General features: G+C 51.6%; 1 protein-coding gene across 2 annotated transcripts in view; it reads right to left on the bottom strand.

Moving 5' to 3' along the window:
• Positions 1–11,181: 11,181 nt before the first annotated feature.
• SRRM4 (serine/arginine repetitive matrix 4) overlaps positions 11,182–20,235 on the bottom strand; it is a 141,777-nt gene continuing 132,723 nt past the window's right edge. For both annotated transcript variants that reach the window (XM_084648726.1, XM_084648727.1), the window contains 5 exons: positions 19,348–19,685; positions 17,076–17,297; positions 16,593–16,703; positions 12,876–13,013; positions 11,182–12,582 (listed from right to left, as the gene is read on the bottom strand). In XM_084648726.1, the coding sequence (XP_084504852.1) occupies positions 12,372–12,582; positions 12,876–13,013; positions 16,593–16,703; positions 17,076–17,297; positions 19,348–19,685 (1,020 nt within the window). In that variant the 3' untranslated portion in view covers positions 11,182–12,371. The remainder of the gene's footprint in view (positions 12,583–12,875; positions 13,014–16,592; positions 16,704–17,075; positions 17,298–19,347; positions 19,686–20,235) is intronic.

Here is a 20,235-nt window from a genome sequence, read left to right as displayed (position 1 = left end):
GAGAACAAGAGAGCACTTTGGCAAATCTATCCCAAGAGCTTTTGCAAATATTTAAAAAAAAGCCTTGAGCCAGGATGGTTGTTTCTTTCCATACCTATAGGTCAGGGATAGATGCATCAATGAGGTGAGAGGGAAAGAGAGAAAGAGAAAGGCAGTGTAGAAATGGGGTCAAGAGAAGATAAAACATAAATGGTACTAGAGAAGGGAGAGAGACTGTCTGACGATTGATGGGATAGGGGCATCTTCTCTGGTGGCTGGACGTCACTGGATTCTCACCTGCTCTCCAATGTTGGCCTCCCTTGCTCGTGTAGCTCACTGGTTGCTCTCCTTGTACTAACAGGGAGAGTTCAGATAATGCCTCAGATCACCATTTGCCTCCTCAGCCCTTGCTCCTTCTTGCACCCTCCTCCCAGGCCAGGCATAGTCCCTCTTCGTGGTAGTTATTGATTTACATGAATCATGGTTCCCCTCCCGTCACCAGCTCCTGCCTCTTCCAGGTTATCTAGATTTAGCTGCTGTAGTCCCTCCTGCTAGCTCGTATTGCTTCTCCAGGCACCGAATCTCAGTCACCGGATCTGCCTCACTGCTAATACCACCGTCAGCCCCTGGGAACTCTGGGAGCAGTTAAAGCCCCCTTGTGTGTGCCCAGGAGAGCTAGAGAGCTGGCAACCATCCTCTGGAGACTCCTTGCACATACCCACTGGGAGATGATGTGCTTTGCTGGCAGGCCCTGTCCCCTGTGCTTTCGGCATCTCTGGTTTTGTTAAAGATGGACCCAAGACCAAACCCTGGATCCCAACACCCCAATCTTTGGGGAAAGTGTCGAAATCCAGCCTGGGATCAGCGTTTTGTGCCCCAGGCCCATCTCCAATAGCGACCGGTCCCTACAACTGGAAAAGGCCTGGTGGAGCGGGAGAAGCAGGGTCTCTCATGGGGTACCAATGCTGACCAGCCCTTGGGTTATTGGCCAGACTGTCCCTGCCCCAGCCTGGGACTGAGGGGCAGGGTCTGGTCCTGACAGAACATCCTGGAGAGATGAGGTCATGGACATTGACACACCCCATGGATGAGTCCTTCCCTCTCTGAACTGCTGACCTTTGAGATCTCTGCCTTTTGACTGGCCTCACACTCAACACCTCAACCTTACTGTCTGCCCCCAACCAGCACCAATCCCCTGTGGGGCTAGTTCTGCCCTTTTTTATCCTGGTCCCTGTTTTCTTTATCAAGAGCTTACTGGAATTACAGCCCTTTGATATCAGCCCCGTCACAGCCCGCTCCCAGTAATCGGTGGGAAATGGATTCATTTCTAGACAGGTGCTTGCGCGGTGGAGTTCAGATCCGGATCCCGCTTCAAACGTTCCCAGAGTTGAGGGGTGTTTGAAGAGACCATAGAGATTCCATAGAGATGGCCCAGCAGTGACGCTTGGATTCAGTTTCAGACCCTGAAGTTTCGGGGCGGGGCCCGGGGGTTGTGTGGTTAGTTCTCTCTATTCTTTCCTCACTTCTTTTCACTGTAAGGCATCGTTGTACTTAATGGTGGTCAGTAGCTACCTGCTGGCAGTGTGCCAGGGCTGCAGTAAATCCACAACCGTGGCTGCCCTTCTTGCTGGCTGAGCCATCCAGGATCCAGACATCCCAGGGCAGTGCCCATTAAACCAGCGGCCGTACAGCTCAGCGCCAGAGCAGAAGAATCTGGGAGAGCTCTCTGTGGGTCTGACCCTGCTGGGAGCATAATCTGCCCGTACCTTGGAGGGTCAGGGCAGTACCTAACTCAGCCATCAGAGGCAGAAGGCACTTGGTTGGAGGGGATGTTGCTAATGAAGCTCAGTGTCAAGGCAGATAGGACCAAGGGTCAGAGCAGGGTCACACCTGAGGCTGGGAGTAGCCGAGGAGTGTGTAAGGCAGGTTCCAGGCCAGGGTCGAGACCAGGGCTCAGAATCCAAGTCAGGTTTCAGGGTTCAGATCAAGAGGTGAAGTCCAAATCCATCCAAGTGCAGAGTCGGAGCAGAAAGGGTCATGGCGGCTACAGGAACTCAGCTCTGTTACCTGGACGCTTCCTGACCCATCCCTTGGGTTTATATAGGACGGGGAGCCAATCGGGAGCCATAAGGCTGCTGCCTGTCAGACCCTTTGAGGCAGGACTTCCCATGGTCTGTGTCCACAGCAGGTTGTGGGTAGTAGAGCACAAACTGGTTACAGCTGCCCCTGCCAGGCAACTCTGGGTTCGAGGGCTGCTGGGCCTTACATGCAGCAGCTGTCACTGGAGCTTGGGTTAAGCCCTCTGCCTTGGGGATGAGGGAGTGTAAGGGCCTCACCTGGTTCCCACACGTCATGCTTAGAGTGCTGCCCAGCTCTGCTCCCTGCCCTAAATGCCCAGTCTCAGTAGCCCCAAGAAGAATGGAATCTAGACTCCCTCCATCCTTGGGTGATCTCAGTGCTTAGGGCAAAAATCCACCCGATGTGGGAGTCTCCACAGAAAGGTCTCCTCCCATTGTAGCTCTAACCCTGCCTTACACCCTTATGCCAGGGCTTCAGCCCAAATCTGGGCCCAACAGGCCTTGTGTCAGAGGGGCTTTTATATCCCCATCTGGCATCCAGTAGGGAACCCAGGCCCCGTCCTCTACTCTGGGTTCCAGCCTAGGGGCCCTGTGCTAAGGTGCGACGTTCTGCTTCCCTGGACTACGTCCTCCCCGCCTCTGCCCCCAGCCCCTTTCTCAGGGCCCAGCCTCCCAGTGCTTTCTCCCCGGAGGCTCCAGCTGCGTTGCGTCCGCAGAATCGTTGCTGTAAAGCAGGACCTACTTTATGGATCTGCTCCACCCCTCCAACCGCTTCCCTCCCACTCACACCTGGATAAAGCTGGGGTGCTCTGCTGACTTCTGCTAGGAGTGTGGGGAAGCCAAGCTCCTTCACCCTCAGAGATGCTGGGCCCCTGCCCAGCTGACTGGCCCAGCTCACTGCCTCTCCCCGTTTCTGGTGGTGCGGATGGGGCAGCCCTGCAAACCAAGAGGTGCCTCTGGCTTGAAGTTCTGCTCCCTCATCTTACCCAGCCCTGCTCTGGGTACACAGCACACACTGCTCTGCAACTGTGGGGCCGGCAAGAGGAGACCTCGAGTCATTAAACATTGCTCAGTCGTGCGGGCGTTTATTCAGGGCAAGAACATTAATCCCAAGGCACCTGATGTTTATTAACCTCAGTCTGGGAGGGGCTGAAGATCCATTCAGTTCCAGCCTCTGTTACCAGCTCTGCCTGGCTTGTGTTACGAATTTCTGCCTGCTTCTCCTGTACCGCTGGGGCGGGGCTCTGCGCCGTGCGTTTCTGCCACTTGCATTCAGTTTTGCTGCACCCAGCTTTTGCCAAGATGATATTTGCTGAGGCATTAAATCAAGGGCGGGCGAAGCCACTGCTGGCTGGGCACAGCTCTGGCGAATAATGTGGAGCTGGCTGGCTGCAGTTGGCGGAGCCCTGTGCAGATGGCTGGGCACAACCGCCAGGCAGGCACCAAGCAATAAAAAGCACTTCCCAGGCCAGGAGAAGCCTTCAGGCAGAAAGCACAATGGCCACTAGCAGCAGGGGAAAAAACAGCCCTTGCCAGTCACATTTGGGAAGGAGAATTCCTAGATCCCACCTTAGCTTATTGGGCAGGAGAAATACTGCTGCGGGTCCAGCCTAGCGGGGTGCTGAGCTCTCTCAGCGGCCACAGGAGTCGGGTCACTTACTTAGGGCCTTAATTTGAGGCACCCACGTTTGAAGTGTTTGGCTAAGGACCCATGAAGAGTAGGGACTAGAACCCACCACCCTGTCTGCAGCTCTAGCCACTCGCCCACAAGGCTCCCATCCAGTCCAGAGCAGGACATCCCAGTTTGTTTCCTGTTCATGGGCTTTGAGTCCCTGGGCTGCTAGGAGAGGAGTCCACTGCAGAGGCAGCTCTTCCATCCCTTCAGCTGCGGGGGAGGAGGGAGTGTCTTGTATTCAGCAGCAGCCTACAAGACTTATATTGGAGGAGCATTAACTCGACGCACGGGGAGGCACGCTCATGGCTAGGCTGACGACCTAATCGCATTGGTCTTGCTGGAGAAAGTATTGATGCCACAACACATCCGGCTGGTGAGTTTGCATGGTCTAGGTTGCAACATGCCACCAATGTTCATCGTGACATTGCAGCGTAACACAGAACATCGGCACAAGACCGCCCTGTTCTGCAGGATCCTGGCTTGGAGAATGGATTCCAGTGACCGGCAGATGTTCCTTTCCTATTAGATGTGGGATTCTACAGCTCCAGGACCGTACCAAGACGATAGGTGCCTTGTAAATAGCTATGATCTTTTTTTTTTTTTTTAGCTACAGGATATGGCTGCTCCTGGGTCTCCAAACAACAAATATTTGTTCTGTAATAGGATAAGAGGAGAGGCTCCTTGTACTGCACAGCAATTAAGCATGTAACCCCCATTACTGCTAATGGAAGTAGCCTGCGTAATCCATTGTGCTGGGTGGTGAGACTTTCCCCTGTAAGCCCCTGCAAACACAGCAGGTGGAGGGAGCATGGAAGGCTGCCAAGTATTTCACATTAGACTTGGAGGGACATTAGGATCACGGCATGTCAGGATCAATAAAGCCTATGGGCAAAGCAGGAGTATTCCAAGTCAGATCTGTGGAGCAGCCAGCAGAGCTCCATGGTGCCACTACGGGAATACTGGGTGCATTGCTGGTCAGGAGCAGCATTGGCAGAGCTGTGTTGGGGCCCAGGAGGGGAATAGGAGGAGCAGTGAGGGGCCTAAGCTGTGAAGGGGAAGCTTGCAAAAACGCTTGCCCATGCTTTGCTCTTGCTTCTGCCAGTGCTCGAAGGGCCCAGGCCAAGGCCAAGTGAAGTCAATGGAAACACTCCCATTTGCTACCCCAGATCTCTTACTCCACTAAAATCCTCCTTCAGTGTACGTGAAAGGAACACAGAAGACGAGTTCGTAACAAGAACTAATACTGTCAGAACCTTTATTTGAATGCTTGTTATTTCTTTGAACCAAGCTAACAAATTAAATACCTCAGGAAGACTAAAGACCACAGTATGCTTTCCAGTGGAGATCAAAGGTAGCTCTACAATGACATAAAAGGATCAGATGCGTCTGTATAATTTGGTAGTGGTAGACCAACAGAGAAGAGTGATGGAGACATACTATTCCCAGAACGGCTCTCCTCCCTTCTTTGCTTTGTTCTAAACGTTTTCGGTTAATGGTATTTGACACTGAACCTGCCACTGGGGCCCTGAGAACACCAAGCCAGTTGGATCTGGGGGACTGCTCACCAGAGACCTTGCAGGTCATCAGCAGTGGACCCTTCTGTTGGCTCCTGCTGGATTTGGTGTGCCAGAAATCTGAGAGTGAGAGGTCTTCATCAGTGACTAGGCCACCGGAGGAAAGGCACCTGTCCCTTAGTCAGGGAGCCATGCATTGTTTTTCTTTCTAAACTGAATGGTTTATTGTAATATGTGAAGCTCCAGGACTTTTAGCAATGACCTTCTCTCTTTGTCACGTGAAAATTTTTGTGCCACAACAAAAGTCATATGACTTATTGATTTCCTATTATGGAAGCCATAAAATCTACTGGACAGTGAGGACTATTCCAAAATATTCCAACCTGAATGCCTTGAATTAGGCACCTAAATCCATATTTTTAGTCTCCTAAATAAGTGTCCTGATTTTCAGGAAGGCCAAGCACCTGACATCACTGAATGAAGTCAACGGGAACTATGGTTGGTTCAACACCTATGAAAATCAAGACACTTATTTTGATACCCAAATATGCACTATGGGCCAGATTTTTAAAGGTATTTAGGTGCCACACTTCCATAGGAGTTAGAAACCTAAATACCTTTAAAATCTGGCCCAAAGGAGTCTAACTTTAAATAGCTATTTTTGAAAATCTTGGCCATAAAGTGCCAAACAGTTCCCCCTGAAGTTAATGGGAGGGCTGCTATTGACTTCACTGGAGCTACACTGGTTTACATCCACCAAAGAGCTGGGCCACACTGTTTAGCATGTCCCATGGTTTCAAACCAGGATAAGCTGCTCTGAGGCACGTCATGGTTTACATGGACTACACTAGAGGTTTGCAGGAGTGCAGCTGCACAGCTGGCTAAAAAACCCACTGCAGTCAAGGCCGCAAAGGATTCCCACCCCGCTCCCCAATATGGAAAGTTAGCAGCTCCAATATGGAGCATGTGGGGAGAGTCAAAGCAGGGAACAATAAGAGGAAGGGCGCTCTAATAGACAGTGCTTTGGACTGGGATCGGGACAGCTGGGTTCCATTAACGCCCTGGGTGACCTTGAGGAAGTCACTTAACCTACCCTGTGCTCAGGTCCCCACCTGTAAAACAGTGATACTGCTTCCCTCCTGAGGATAAAATCCGTGAATGGCTGGGAGGTGCTCAGATGCTCACGTGAAGTTGGCCGTAGAAGTGTCCAGATAGATACAGGGGCTATTCAACAATCTAGGAAGCTCTATTAAAACATGGAGGGAGAAGAGCCAGTCTAATCTTCCTATTAGTGCCTCAAATTACAGGCTAAACAGTTGCTTCTAGATACCTAAAATACCTTTTCAAGGAGCTGTGACTTTAACAGAAATTAAATTGTTCATTAATTTTCCCCTCTGCTATTCGTTTCCATCTAAATGAGGCTTCCCTATGAGTTACTGGCATTCTAGCTCAATCTGACCCCAATTTGTCTGTCTGAAGCCTCCATTTTGACAGAGTCCATTTCATTCGATGGTTTCATCAGTCACCTCTTTTACAATGCCCCCACACCCAATGGAGATGGCAACACCCCAAATTTACAGGCTCCGGTCTGTGAGGCCCCCAATGGCAGGTCCCAAATATCATCTTTAAATAATGCTCAATAAATAGAAGAAATAAATATTAAATAACAGGCTAAGTCCTCTTAGCCTCTTCACTATATGTACAATGCATAGCAAAATAACATTGATCGGCTGCTTGCAGACAATAGTTTGGTATAACTTGCAAATAAAATAAATTTAAACCATCACAACCAGTGTAAAGCAAAAGACCTGAGGTGGGTAGCCCACTGATAGCAGCTTTAACACTGCTCCAACTCCTTGCTCTTCAGCGCAGAAGCTGAAGAGCTGAGTTCTGTACTGAGGCGTAAATAGGATCTGGAGAGTCAGGACAGAAAGACGAGGACTCCAGTTTGTTTGTTTTTTTGGGGGGGATATTAGCGATTAAAAGAGCACAATGAACAGTTAGGAATAACAGAACCCAGAGCAACATGATTTAGAACACTTCATTTTACAAATGACAACCTCGTGGGGTCCATGGGTTCAGGAACGTAGGAGCATTTCAAACTTCATTGGGATATGGGAACAAGAGAGAGGAAGGGAGGTTTAACTATTTCATGAAACCTTTAGAACTATCTGAAGAGTTCCAAATGTCCTCAAGAATCCCTCACCCTCGGGAGTAGCTGGCTAGCCTCAAATTAGCCACGATCCATGTACAACCGGGTTGCGTTTCCACTAACCGAAGGATGTTTTTTTGCAGCGCCTTGGCAGAAATCGGAGATGTCAGGGTGCAAAAAGTCTTCAAAAGCAACAAACAAGCAACACAACATTATAAAAAAAGCATCTGGCAAAAGGCACAAATGACAGAAAAGCTGGAGGGGTTTTTGAAAACCTGCAGAAATCCCAAATGTCAACCAATAAGTAGGGCTGCCTTTTGGCCTGTACTGGAAATTTCATCAAGTTAAATTAAAATAGCTCCACCAATAAGTGAAAAAAACCAACCTACCCCATAACTTGGCTGGGCTTTGTCACTTGGAGATCGGTTTTGGAAACATCTTCAGGACTGCTGGTTCTTCCATACTGTTGTTTTTTTTATCTACCACAGCTACATCATCCCTTGATAACAAACAACATACAAAAGTCCTATGGATGGCAACCACAGAGGGAACCAGAGTTTCTTCTTCAGAGAAGCCAGGTTACATTTTGTGCTCTGAGTCAAGGAGAGGAGGGAAATATGCCTTTCAGCCAACTGGCACCTATGCTTCTAGCAAAGAGCTGTTCTGTGATATCCCTTTGCAGGATTGCAAATTTCCCTCCCCTCTCCCATTTAACCAGCAGGATTCTTGCCATATCCTCTGTGAGATCACAGACTTGTGGTGCATAAATAGAATCCATCACCATTCATGTGCCCATCATCATTCATGTCCATTGTACTCCAGCACAGAGAAGGGTGGATAAAGAGTTTGTGATGAATCCTAATTTTCAATGGGAAAAGACTACACAGAGTGTCCTTCTGATGCCCGTTAACCTTTCACCCCCATCCTTCTATTACAATAAAGTGGACTTTATTCCGCTTTGCCTTACCACCCACTTTAACACGAGCTACAATCACGTACGTCAATACTGGGCCTGAGCGCAAAGCAATCAGAGTTCTGAGGCTATCCTTCGCGCTTGCAAGGGGACATGGAGATACTGAAACAAACAAACAAATCCAAAAATAACTTATCATTCCAAAAATATAATAAAGAAATACTGTTAACGGTGACCAGTTGCATCCAGTCTGACATAGAATTAAAAATAGAATAATAATCACAATAATAATAATAAATAATTTAACAGGTTTACTCCAATACAAGTCTGATTGGGAAACCTAAGGAGTTTTAGCTGCCATGGGATAGTATGATGAGAGGCAGTCCTTGTTGAGTGGATCAGCAGGCCCACGCGAAGGACACTGCAGGCTCAGCGTGCTCCTGGGAGCCATCTCTTTACCGTTGGTCCATGGAGGCTACTCCCATCCACATGGACTGAGTGCAGGACATGGAGCTTTGTTCGTAGATCCCCATCAGTAAGGAAGTCAAGTCAACACAATGTTTTACTATTTACACCAGTTTTACAAAACCCCTTTTCTGCACCTCCTTTGAACTGCCTGACCTAATTGCACCAGACCTGGTTGGGTATTCAACGCATGCAGGGTTTATTCTTGCAACAGTGGTGGAGTTAGACCTCAGTCAAATGTTCTAGGCCTCCAATAACTGCAGCTGCATCCTACTGCGCAAACAAAGGTGTGATGTGTTTGGGAGAGCGTGCTGGGCATGGGGAGCAAGGGTCTTCATTCCTTCCAAGTTAGATTTTGCTGCAAAACATTGAAGGCAGAGGGACTGTGTAACGTCTAGAAAAGGAGATATGCAATTCCCTCCCCTCACCCAACGGCTGCATATTACTGGAAATACGGACCACTGGAAAGAACAGCGGCTAATAGCCGTGAGGGGCACAAGGCTGTTGAGCCACATCTCTCTCCCTATTTACTGCACACAAAAACCTCCCATTCAGGTTACTTCTTTGCCTGTTCACTTAATGACTCCATGATTCAGGGGTGCGGGTCCCTCTTGAACCGGTGGCTGTGCGTCTCTTTACACGTACAGTCTTCCGTCTCCGTCTCCGCCTCAATGGGGCAGATCAACTTTCTGTTCAGCCCCTCGGAACACTTGAGGCCGTACGCCCTTGTGTCATTAGGACTAACTGGGACAGTAGTTGTGTGGTGTGGGGCGTGGGGAGGGAAGGGGGGGAAACAAACGTCTTAATCCCAAATTAGCTGCTCTAAGCACCCGGCTGCTGCAAGAGAAAGAAACTCTCCAATGCCAATTGAGCCTACACCTGCGAGAGGCCTTTGTTAGGCAGCGAATCACAGGAATTGCACAGCGGCTGGGCTGGCAATCATTGCAACGAGAAAACAAAGGCAGGCCTGGCGCAGAGTCTGGAAGGACGACCACTGCCCTCCCAAAAAAGTGCCCGGGGCTGGTCAGGAAATGGGCAATTGATGGGTATACCCTCTTTCCTAGATCCTGCTTCTTCCTCCTCGGGCCTGCCCCCTCTCCACCCGAGTATTTGTTTGACTAGACCAGAAAGTAAAGTGCTCCATGCAGCGGCTGCTTCAGAGATCTCCGTGGAGGATGGGGGGAGGTGAAGCAGCTCTGCATTACCTCCTGCACGGCTGCAAAGGGCAGGGAAAGGTTACTTTGGATGCATTCTCCCCCAGCCAGCCCCGGGCGCAAGTTGTAACCCTCTGCTTGGAACTGAAACCAAATTCCTTAGAGTGGCGTCGAACGCACGGCCTAGAAAACGTTCCGTTGCCTTGCATGTGGGTAAAAGTGCGGGGGCTGCTAATTCTTTCCTAGAGGCCTGGTGCCCCGGCTTACAATGTTTGGGGTATGTGTCTGGGGAGGGAGGGCCGGGATGCCAGCATGTTCAGCTATGGTCGGTGTGCCTGTCACCCTACATCTCTCAGAGGAATTTCCAACAAGGGTCGGGCTCTGGTGCGCAGAGTAAGGAATTTAGGGGCAGGGCAGCCACTCTTCTCAGCTGTCTCCTGGGTGACAGTTGGGGATTGATTAGTTATTTTGTTCCCAGTCGCTGGGCCGTTTTTAACCCTGTGCTCTCTGCTTTGTGAAGAGGGGTTCCCCCTGGCAGCTGGCTGTGTTAAAGCACGGGGGGGGGGGGAAACGAAGGCCCAGCAGCAGTGCTCTCCTGCCCCATCCCACAAGCCACCCCTCTCCTGCCCTAGGGCTGCCGCGCCAACACCAGCCACCTGTGGGGCAGGGGGCTGTCAGTCACTGCTTTGTGTTGGTGGTTTGAGCAGCTCTGGGCTAGGCATTGTATTACATGGGAGCTGACCTTTGGGGGCGCAGGGAAGGCTGGAGGAGTTGAGGTCACAAACTATAAGCTCTTTCGGACAGAGACCTTCCTCCTGTGTTTGTACAGCACCAGGCACAATGGGGCCCATGACTGGAGCTCCTGGGGGCAGAGGTGAAAGTAAGCCGGTACGGTACGGCACGGCATACCAGCAAGAGCTGGTACACAGCTGACCGTACCGGCAGGGGGAGCTTCCCCAGGCAGGCCATTTAAAGGGCCTGAGGCTCCCAGCAGCAGCCGGAGCCCTGGGCCCTTTCAATCGCCGCTGGAGCCCTGCTGCCGGAGCCCCGGGGCTCAGGCTGCGATTTAAAGGGCCTGGGACTCCGCTGGGTAGCGGCGGTTGGAAGCCCCAAGCACTTTAAATTGCCGTCCGAGCCCCGGGGCTCCCGGCCACCGCTGCAGCCACTGCTATGGCGGTGATTTAAAGGGCCCAGGGCTACCGCAGCCGGAGCCCGGGGCCCTTTAAACCTCAATTTAAAGGGCCCGTGGATTTAAAGGCCCCGCCTCTTCCAGTTGAGGCCCCGCCCCCTGCTCAGGACTCCGGCATACCGGTAAGTCCTTTAAGAGTTTAAGTTACTTTCACCCCTGCCTGGGGGCTACGTACGAATATGCTTCATTGGAATTTCCCATGCCCATGTGACCCGGTACCCAAAAGGATCCGGAACCTCACTCCCACCTCCCTGCCGGGGATTCCTTTGCACAGCACAGAGCTCCTGTGAGAAAAACAGCCACCAAAGTGGGAGCCCTGGAGAGCTCTGGGGCTGAGGGCTCACAGGAGACGCGCTGCCTGACGCTTCTCAAGGGACTTTGCTCCCTCGCATTTCCCGATTGTTGGCCTGGCCTCCCAGCACCCAGCCCTTGATTGTTCCCACTTCTGCGTAAGGCCTCACCAGCTCGATCACCAGCGGGTCATATTGCTGGGGGGAAGAGAAGCAAACTCGTGCTATAAAAAGGGAGGGGAGGGGCAAGGGAATGGCCCCTTCCGAACAATCCACTCCCCAGGAGAATTTCTTCCTTCACATTCACAGCAGGAATTGGCTGACCCATGGCGACTGAATATTCCTCCCCGCGGGAGGGGCACAGTGGGAAAGCCACCTCCAATGAAGGTGAATCGATACTGCAGAAGCCTCTGGTTTTTTCCCCTTTGTAGGGGAGAGGCCACATCGCAGTGCTTGGGGGGCTGCAGGCTGGAGTCAAGGGAAGCGTTGCCATTGACCTCAACAGAAGCAGGGCCAGACCCGGACTCTTTCTGCCCGGCCCAAAAGCCTTGAAGAGAGTTTCTTTTAAATTATTTCTCTCCCTCCTCTCTCCCCACCAGCCAATTGGTGCTTGCTGTCTGCTGGCCAGGGAAAAGCAAGGAGCTAAACTCCCGCCCTGGATTAGCCGCAGGCAAATGCTTCCCTGGAGATAGGCCAGGAATGGGTGGGGGAGGCTGGTTTATAATCAACACAGCCTCTGCAAAGCACAGATCCTCCCTCTCTGCCCACGTGTTCTCTGGAGCAGCCAGGCCCCCGTCTGCCTCTGCGAGTGCAGCGCCCGGCACAACAGGGGGCTGGTGGATGCCACAACAGAAACATGAAATAATCAGCGATCACCAGGGAGGCTGGAGGAGAGAGGAATTGGAAGAGACGACCCCGACGCACGCAGCAGGGAGGGGGATGCCCTAGCGCCGCAGGCTGTCCTAGCTGTCCGCAGAGCCGTAACTCTTGCTCCTGCTGCGGCTGCTCCTTGGGCCCGAACTCCGGCTCCGGCTTCTGCTCCGGCTGCTCTTGTAGCTGGAGTAGCTGCGGCCAGGAGAGCGGCTAACACTGCTGTGCCAGGAGGAACAGCTGCTGAGGCTGCTGGAGGAGGAAGGGCTGGGCCTGTAGTACGGGATGGGGCGTTTCCGGGCACTGTGGGGACAAAGGGAGAAGAGTGGTTATTGGTGACACAATGGGACCCCAGGGGTGGTGGGTGGGTGGGGGGGGGAGCTCCTGGCTCTGGGGCTCAATAGGAGGCAGGGAGGGAAACTTCAGGACAATGCTTTCCCTCGAGTGTTTGGAGGGCAGCGTCTCTGGGCGTGATGGACTCAAAGCAGATCCCTACTAAAGCTGTCCAAAGACCTTGGCCAGCACGCCACAACTGAGCCCGTGGCTCTCCAGTGTGTCTCCTGGAGGGACAGGGTGCCCCTGTGTCATTCCCTTACCTCGTGATGCGGCGAGCTTCCAGGTGGCTGGGAGAATCTCTCCTGCGTTTCCTCATGGGCGAGTAGGACCTCCGCCGCCGCCTGTCCCGCTGGGACTCCTTCTCGCTGGAGCTGTACTTGTGCTCTCTCGCGCGGTCCCTGAAGAATGGCCAGTTTGGAAAAGATCACTGCAAAGATCCCCGTGCTGATGCAACGACTCACTGGGGGGTGGCAGGCAGGGGCTCAGCAGTGGGGCTAGAACCTGGAAACTTCAGCTCCAAAACATCGGCCTCGATCATTTGGGCTAAAAAAAACTAATGCTGCCAGCGTCCTCCGCCTGGCTTGACTGATGGATGGAGGCAAAAGACATTTAGCCAGCGTGTTATGCAGACACTCACTAAGCACGGGCTGGGGAGTGCTTTTTAATAGCACGCACAGTTGGCTAGATGTGCATGCCAGTCCCAGATTTAGCCAGTCTGGATGCAGCAATGTGAGGCTTGGCCATGTGCAGCGGGCGTGTGCTATTTCTGAGAACACAGTGACTTTTTAAGCATGCAGAATGGTTATAATGAGCTCCCCAATTGCTGTGGATATTAGAACCTACTAGCAAAGGTCTAAAAACATTTAGCAGACCAGACTGTGCCTCGGTCCCGAGTGTGTTTTGCTAGGTATTCAAAGCACAAAAGTCTCAGGGTATTTGGCAGGTCCAATGCACTCATCGGTTAAGAGCTATCGTCTACATTAACATTGGTTTCTGGGCAGGTGTTAATCTGCTTTATTTGCCATCGCCCTGCGGATTTGCTACTCTTTTGTCAGTGTTGAAAATAACTGGCCTTAACATAGGAAACGGAAGCTTGGGGTGGGAGGAATTTGACCAGGGGACAGACCGTGGCCGCTGTGCTGGCTCTGGGATGTCACTCGTGGTAGTGAATGGAGGCTGCTAAGGATCAGGGGAGGCCCCGGAGCTGGTGCATACCCAGTCACAGCACTTGGCTCTGCAGACGATCTCAAGCTGCAGAGCAGCCCAGTGGTGCTGGAACACTTTTCAGAGTGGGGGTGCTGTGCGCCCCTTCCCGCTGTCTGTGCCCCACTAGAGCTGGGGCCGGGAGCAGGGCCGTGGCTCCGGGAGGTGGGAACGCAGACAGGGATAAGGGGGCCGAGGCTGGGGCTACAGCTGGGGGAAGGTGCAGAGCCCCACGTGTGGGACCCCCGGGTGCAGGGCCGGCAGCTGGGACCCCTAGGCGCAGGGCCGGGAGTGGAGCCCCACGTAAAACCTGGGGGTGCTGCAGTGCCCCCCACAGCCTTCGTTCCAGCACCTATGGAGCAGCCACCAGGCAGCCCGGGTCAAGCTGCAGTAAACTGAGGCTGCTCCACCTTCCATTCGGGGCCATTTCTTCCCCTGTAGCAGCCTGGAGCCAGAGTGGGGCCTGCTCCCTCCTCCTGGGCTGGCCCCTCTGTGTTGCATCTCTCAGGAGCCAGCAGCGGATCTAGGCCTGGGACACCAGAGTTACCCTGATTTCCTACTGAGAAGTCATTATGTGGCTAAACAACCGGCTTGAAACATCTGGGAGCCCCCGGACCAAATCCTGGCCAGGCTGGCTCCAAGTTCCCCATAGAACTGACACAAGCCCTGCATGCCGGGGTTAAGGTTTCATGGCCCACACCAAACACTGGGCAGGCCTCATCAATAGAGTCACAACCCCGAGCCCAATTTGAGCCTGTTTAGGGCCTTACTGTACAATCTGTATTTTGATGATACAACAGGATGGAACTGGGCAGCCTCACTGAGTTTCACTTGGCACAACTGGATTAACTCTGGGACATCGGTCTGACTTGCTTTCTGGGTCCCACACCTTTAAATGGTGATAAAGGCCCCATCCCTGCTACAGAGGCAGCTGCCATTTAGTGCTCAGAGGTAGCCAGGTACACAGGAGACACCCACAGTGCTCTTTCTCATAGAGACCTGACTTTTGTTCTTTCTTGCCTGAGCCTTGCTACAAAACGAAGGTCACTCTGCCTGACAGGGATTGGTGACTCTATGGATGGACCGGAGAGAACACATTCCCCCCAGAAGCACAAAATAAACCTTGGGGTATGAACCCACATACAGTGAAGCTGAGGAAATGGTTCCCATAACACCCTGAAGCCCTGAAAGAACAACCCCCTGAGTTTCATCCAGCTTGAATTCCATGTCGTTTGCTGCATGACCTTGAGAGCTGAGTTACTGTCTGCTCTGCCTGGCGGGTAGCGATTGTGTGGCACTCATCGTGAGAGCAGGGGTTTGCCCTAGTGTCCTTACCCCAAATTTCCACTCCTCCCATTGTGGTGCTTCAGCTGCCACCTTCCACCCCAGAGCTGGCTGCATTTCAGTGGAGCAATTTCCATCTATATAAATCGTAAGGCACCCTGAAACCCAGGGGGATAAAAAGCACTAGTAAACGTTTTAAGTACTGGATCAGCACTTCCCTGTGGTAACTGCACTGACCCCCAGTGCTCAATCTGGATGATCGGCCTTTATCTTACCCTTGGACAATCCTGCTTCTGCATTCCTGGCGTGGGTCGTGCATAAGTCCTTTAGACCAACGCCAAGCTGCTTCTGTGGCTCTCTGCTAGGTTATTTGGGCCAGGAAGGCCCATGGCTAAGAGCACCTTTATTAACTGAAGCAATCTGCAACATGATCAGGGAGAGCTTGTTTTAAGCCAGGCTAACCTCACACTGTCTGAAATATGGGAACGCAGAGTAGAAGTGAGCAACAGGCCTAAATGGCAACAAGTCTTTTTGTAAGAAAGCCACCGTTGATTCCTTCTACAATGGGGCTGGGCAGGTGGCTGTTAGCGTGGCTGCAGGTGCTGCTGCTGGCTTGTTCTCTAAATAGGGCACTTTGCCAAGTCAGACAATCTCTGCGCCACACACTGAGGGGCATTTCAGTGAGCCCCAGCGTTCCCTTCAAAATCCCAGCTGCTAAATGCTGCAAATTGGAGATTTTGTGTTTTTCTGCTTCAAGAAAATCCTTCTCTGACAATGGCTCAAGCCCTCCAAGAGGCCTGTGGGTTGGCATCGCCAAACCTGCCACGTATCATGAGGCACAGACTGCGTGGAGTGCCGGCCCTTTGTGTCTGGGGTGAGCCACAGCACTGGACCGATTAGCTCTCTGAAAGGGTTCAGAGTGAAGACAGCACATCTCACCAGGCCTTACCCATCCAATTCCACATACATTGCACAAGGGGTTAGTCCCTCAAAGCCCTGAATAAGTAGTCTCTCTCTCCCTATCACCCCCTTCAACAGCTGCTTAATGGGGACCTTTCCACTGTCTGTTCCCAGGGTGAACCAAGGAACGGAGGGCAGTCTAGGAGGGAAGGCCTCGGTTGCAGAAATCCACATTGGATGACCCTGAGTCTTGCCACCTTCAGTTCGTCTCGTTGCTCTGGAATCAGTGTCAGCAAAAGCAGCTGACAACACGGATGGAGATATGCCATAAGCAACGAGAGCTGGAACGTGCAGATCGAAACATGCCTCGATCCAGGGGCTAGTAAAAATGTGAGACAGCCAGATCCCCAGAGTCTCGGGGGCTCTCACACGCAACTTCATGTAAAGGTTGGGACAGTGCCATGGAAGTGCAGCGGAGAAGCTTACGGAGGGGAGTCACACACGCACTCTAGTCACAAACCCAGACTGAAGTGCCACAAAAGCAGGCGATGCCGTGCAATGGCACCATGACACACTGGGGACAGTCGTACCTGCCGGGGCTGTAGCGGGAATAACTGGGGCTCCGACGCAGTCTGGAGTTCCTGCTTCCAGGGCTTCTTTTGCAGGACTTGGATGAGTAGCTGGGGGAACGTGAATAGGACCTGGGAATAGACAAGAACCATGGAAAGGTGAATCAAACCGGAGCTCAAGTGAGAGGATTTAAGGGGCACAAGGCTCCTTTTCCAAATCTGCATTCGAGTGGCAATAAGGTCCCAAGTTTAACGATGTCAGCCCAGCTGCTGATAAATGTTCATTCAACCTGTAAGGGAATGAGCCCTGAAGATCGCCATCCACCAACAGGAACTCCACTGCCCTTCAGAGGCAATATCGTTGGTACTGTCAGTACCCTCAGTCATTTCAGCATAATCCAAGCTGTATTTTCAAGGCTCTTTGGCCTATTCCTGGGACTACCAAGCACTGCGACAAATGGAACGGCCAGCGATAACACAGACAACCACGCGACGTGGCCTCACCTTTTCCCTGAGGAGCAGGATCTGCTTCGGGAGTACCTGGGCGTGGCCTTGTGATGCAACGAGTGGGAGTGGGCGGAGCGACTGGAGCCACGGGAGGACCTCCCTGTGCTGGTGTACGACGCGCTGCGGGAGCACGGTCTCAGTGGGGAGCTGCGGTCCGGGAAATGTAGGGGGCTCTGCTTCTTCACCTCCGAGCAGGCAAGACACGGGGACAGGAATCCTCTGCAAACGGACATTTGAAGTTGTGGTACAGCAGAGAGCCCTGCCTCAGCGCGTACTACCGACTTTCGCTTACAGGGCCCGAATCAATGCAGGTTCCACCCTCCTATTAAATCCATTGGGTTCAACAGCGACCACGGCATGAAACCAGAGTGGGCCCAACGGTGAATCAGGCTGTATCAGATGATCAGATTTCAGTGCCAGGTTACAGCTGGGTAAATCTGGAGCGACACCCCTGACTCCAGCCTTACGCTGATGGGAGAGCAGGATTGGACCCTCAGTGCCAAATTCTGCTTTCAGCTAAATGGATGCAAGCCCTATCCATGTCAATGGGAGCTGCACCCATGGGACTGAGAGCAGGAGAGTGTCTTTAGGGTAAAACATCGAGGCCTGACCCTCCTATGATCAATGTTACCGGTTTTATGCTGGTGTAACTCCACTGGGGCTAGCCCTGATTTGCCCAGATCGGAGCACAAAGTCACGCGCTCTTCACTGGGCCCTCAGAATCTGTTCACAAACAGAGCCTTGCACAAACAGAGCCTGGCATGCACTGCGGCTAACCCCTCACTGCAGTGGCCTGCAAAGCTCCATGACCCATTTGCTGCACACCTCAGGGCAGTCAGTCAGGCTGGAGAAGAGAAGTAGGAAATGAGTGTGCAGAAGGGGAGCTGGGACGCAGTCTCCTTCGTGGGCACTAGCCTTCCTTCCCGGCTCCAGCCTTGGCAGCTGCCAGGCGCGGACAGTGACACTAACCCTTCTCACGAGGGGGCAAAGTCCAGGCCCCAGAGCACGTGCTCATGAGGGACCTAGGGGAAGACTCTTCCGTCCCAAGGGGCCGCTGGACAAAGGCAGCTACTGCAGGGAACGGGGGAGCTACTGATGCTGCCACCCACCTCTCCACGGGCCTTGTGCAACTGTGGTGAGCACAGCCTCACTTGCCATTGCCCCACTGCTCTCCTCTGTGGTCCAGTGCAGTGAGCCACTGGGCTCATCCTTCGCGGACAGGTCACTGCTTAGCGCTCCCCACATGGGGGAAACACAGCATTTCTGCTGTGTCTTAGGCCTGAGGTAGCTATGCCAGCATTTGGCCAAGTGAATCAGGCCAGAGGAGCGAGCCGACTGGAAAGCTTTAATTTAAATGCATATAGCTCTGCTTCCCAAACATGAGTAGCTACAAGAAAGACAGGGCAGTCTGTAACAATTCCATCCAGCCTTTAGAAGTTTGCCTAAATGTGCTCGTGACCTTTCCTCCTTTTTTGCTACAAGGTCACAACAAGTCAATGAGAGATGAGCTCAAGCCACATCTAGATCCAGATTGAGAGGGCCCCAGTGTTTGGATCTAGGTCTTTGATTCATGCCTGCATCCGGAGCCACGTGGATCTAGACTGTTCTCAGTGGTAGCGGATGACGGAACAAGGAGTAATGGTCTCAAGTTGCAGCGGGGGAGGTTTAGGTTGGATATTAGGAAAAACTTTTTCACTAGGAGGGTGGTGAAACACTGGAATGCGTTATCTAGGGAGGTGGTGGAATCTCCTTCCTTAGATATTTTTAAGGTCAGGCTTGACAAAGCCCTGGCTGGGATGATTTAGTTGGGGATTGGTCCTGCTTTCAGCAGGGGTTGGACTAGATGACCTCCTGAGATCCCTTCCAACCCTGATATTCTATGATTCTATGATTCTCTTCTGAATGGCCCTGCGGGGAGAGGCTGGGGCTGGTGCATGTGGAGGCTAAGGGATGAGGAGAAGATTGAATGGATTAAAGTTAGCATAATCAAATCTCCTTCGTGGCATAAACTAGGTGCAAAAGAGGTCAGGAAGGAATTCCACACACACAGCAACATTGCCCAGGTGCATTATGTGTTGTTTTTCACTTTCCTTTGAAGCCACTATTGGAGTTGGGATGCCAGACTTGCTGGACCTGAATTATGGCTAGCCACCTAGGGAAGAGAAATACATTCCTATCGGCTCATCACCTGCAACAGTCAAGTGAGCAGAAGACACGGAGTCATTCCAGGAATAGATATAGCAAACACCAACTATTGGTAATCACTTACCTTTGATCCTGTCCCTTGTCATCCGGAGAGAGATTTTCCAAAGTTGTTCCCTTGCTCTGGGAAAAACAACTGGTGAAGGAATTTCCTGAATCAGAGCTGTTATCGCTGTTGGCCAATTTGGGCTTCCCAGGTGAGAAGGCACGGCCAAAGCCATTGTGGGCTAGGCTTCTTTTCTCCTGGCTGTCCTTTGGCCTGGCTGAACTTTTCTGAGTGGAGGGAGGGGAGGAAGTATCGTTTCCTGAGTCAGATTCATGGGCCCCTCCATTCCGACTGGCTAGGTTGCCAAGCGGGCTGTCTGTTTTGGTAAAGAGGTCAGCAGATGACCCCGACTGAGAGATCTGAAAGCAAAAAAGCCGTTTGGCGTTGTTTGAACTTTAAAATTTTTTGTTGTTGTTTTATATTGTCTGACTTTTTTTTTTAAATAAACCAAGAAATTTTACCGTCATGATGCACTGTAACAAAAGGAAAGAAAGAAACAAAGAAAGAAGCTAAAAAACAAAAGTACATATCCCTGAAAAAAACCACAGAAAGAAGAAACTTCTTTTCCCCCTAACATGATAACTGGAAGATTTAGACATCATGCAAAGAGTATTAGCATGCGATCCATGTTGAACAAAAGTTTTTTTTTTAAAAAAGGGAAACAAAAGAATAAATAAATACCAAAAAAAAAAAAAATCAAACAGAAAAAAGAAACAAACAAACAAAAAAACCTAACAACCCTTATTTAACCTAAAAGGTGGGGTAGGGGAAAGAAACAGGAATACATACTCATTGGAAATAAATCAAAAATGGAACAAAATTCTAAATGATCGACTTTTTGTTTTAGTTTCCTTAATAAGGAGACTCAAATGTCACAAAAAAGGTCTTTATGTACAAAGGAAAAATTGG

The sequence above is a fragment of the Lepidochelys olivacea genome, assembly GCF_965140295.1.
Source record: "Lepidochelys olivacea isolate rLepOli2 genome assembly, chromosome: 15".
In the NCBI taxonomy this organism is placed as follows: Eukaryota; Metazoa; Chordata; order Testudines; family Cheloniidae; genus Lepidochelys; species Lepidochelys olivacea.
Note: the sequence above shows the minus strand (reverse complement) of the source record. Positions and strands in the feature narration are given on the sequence as shown.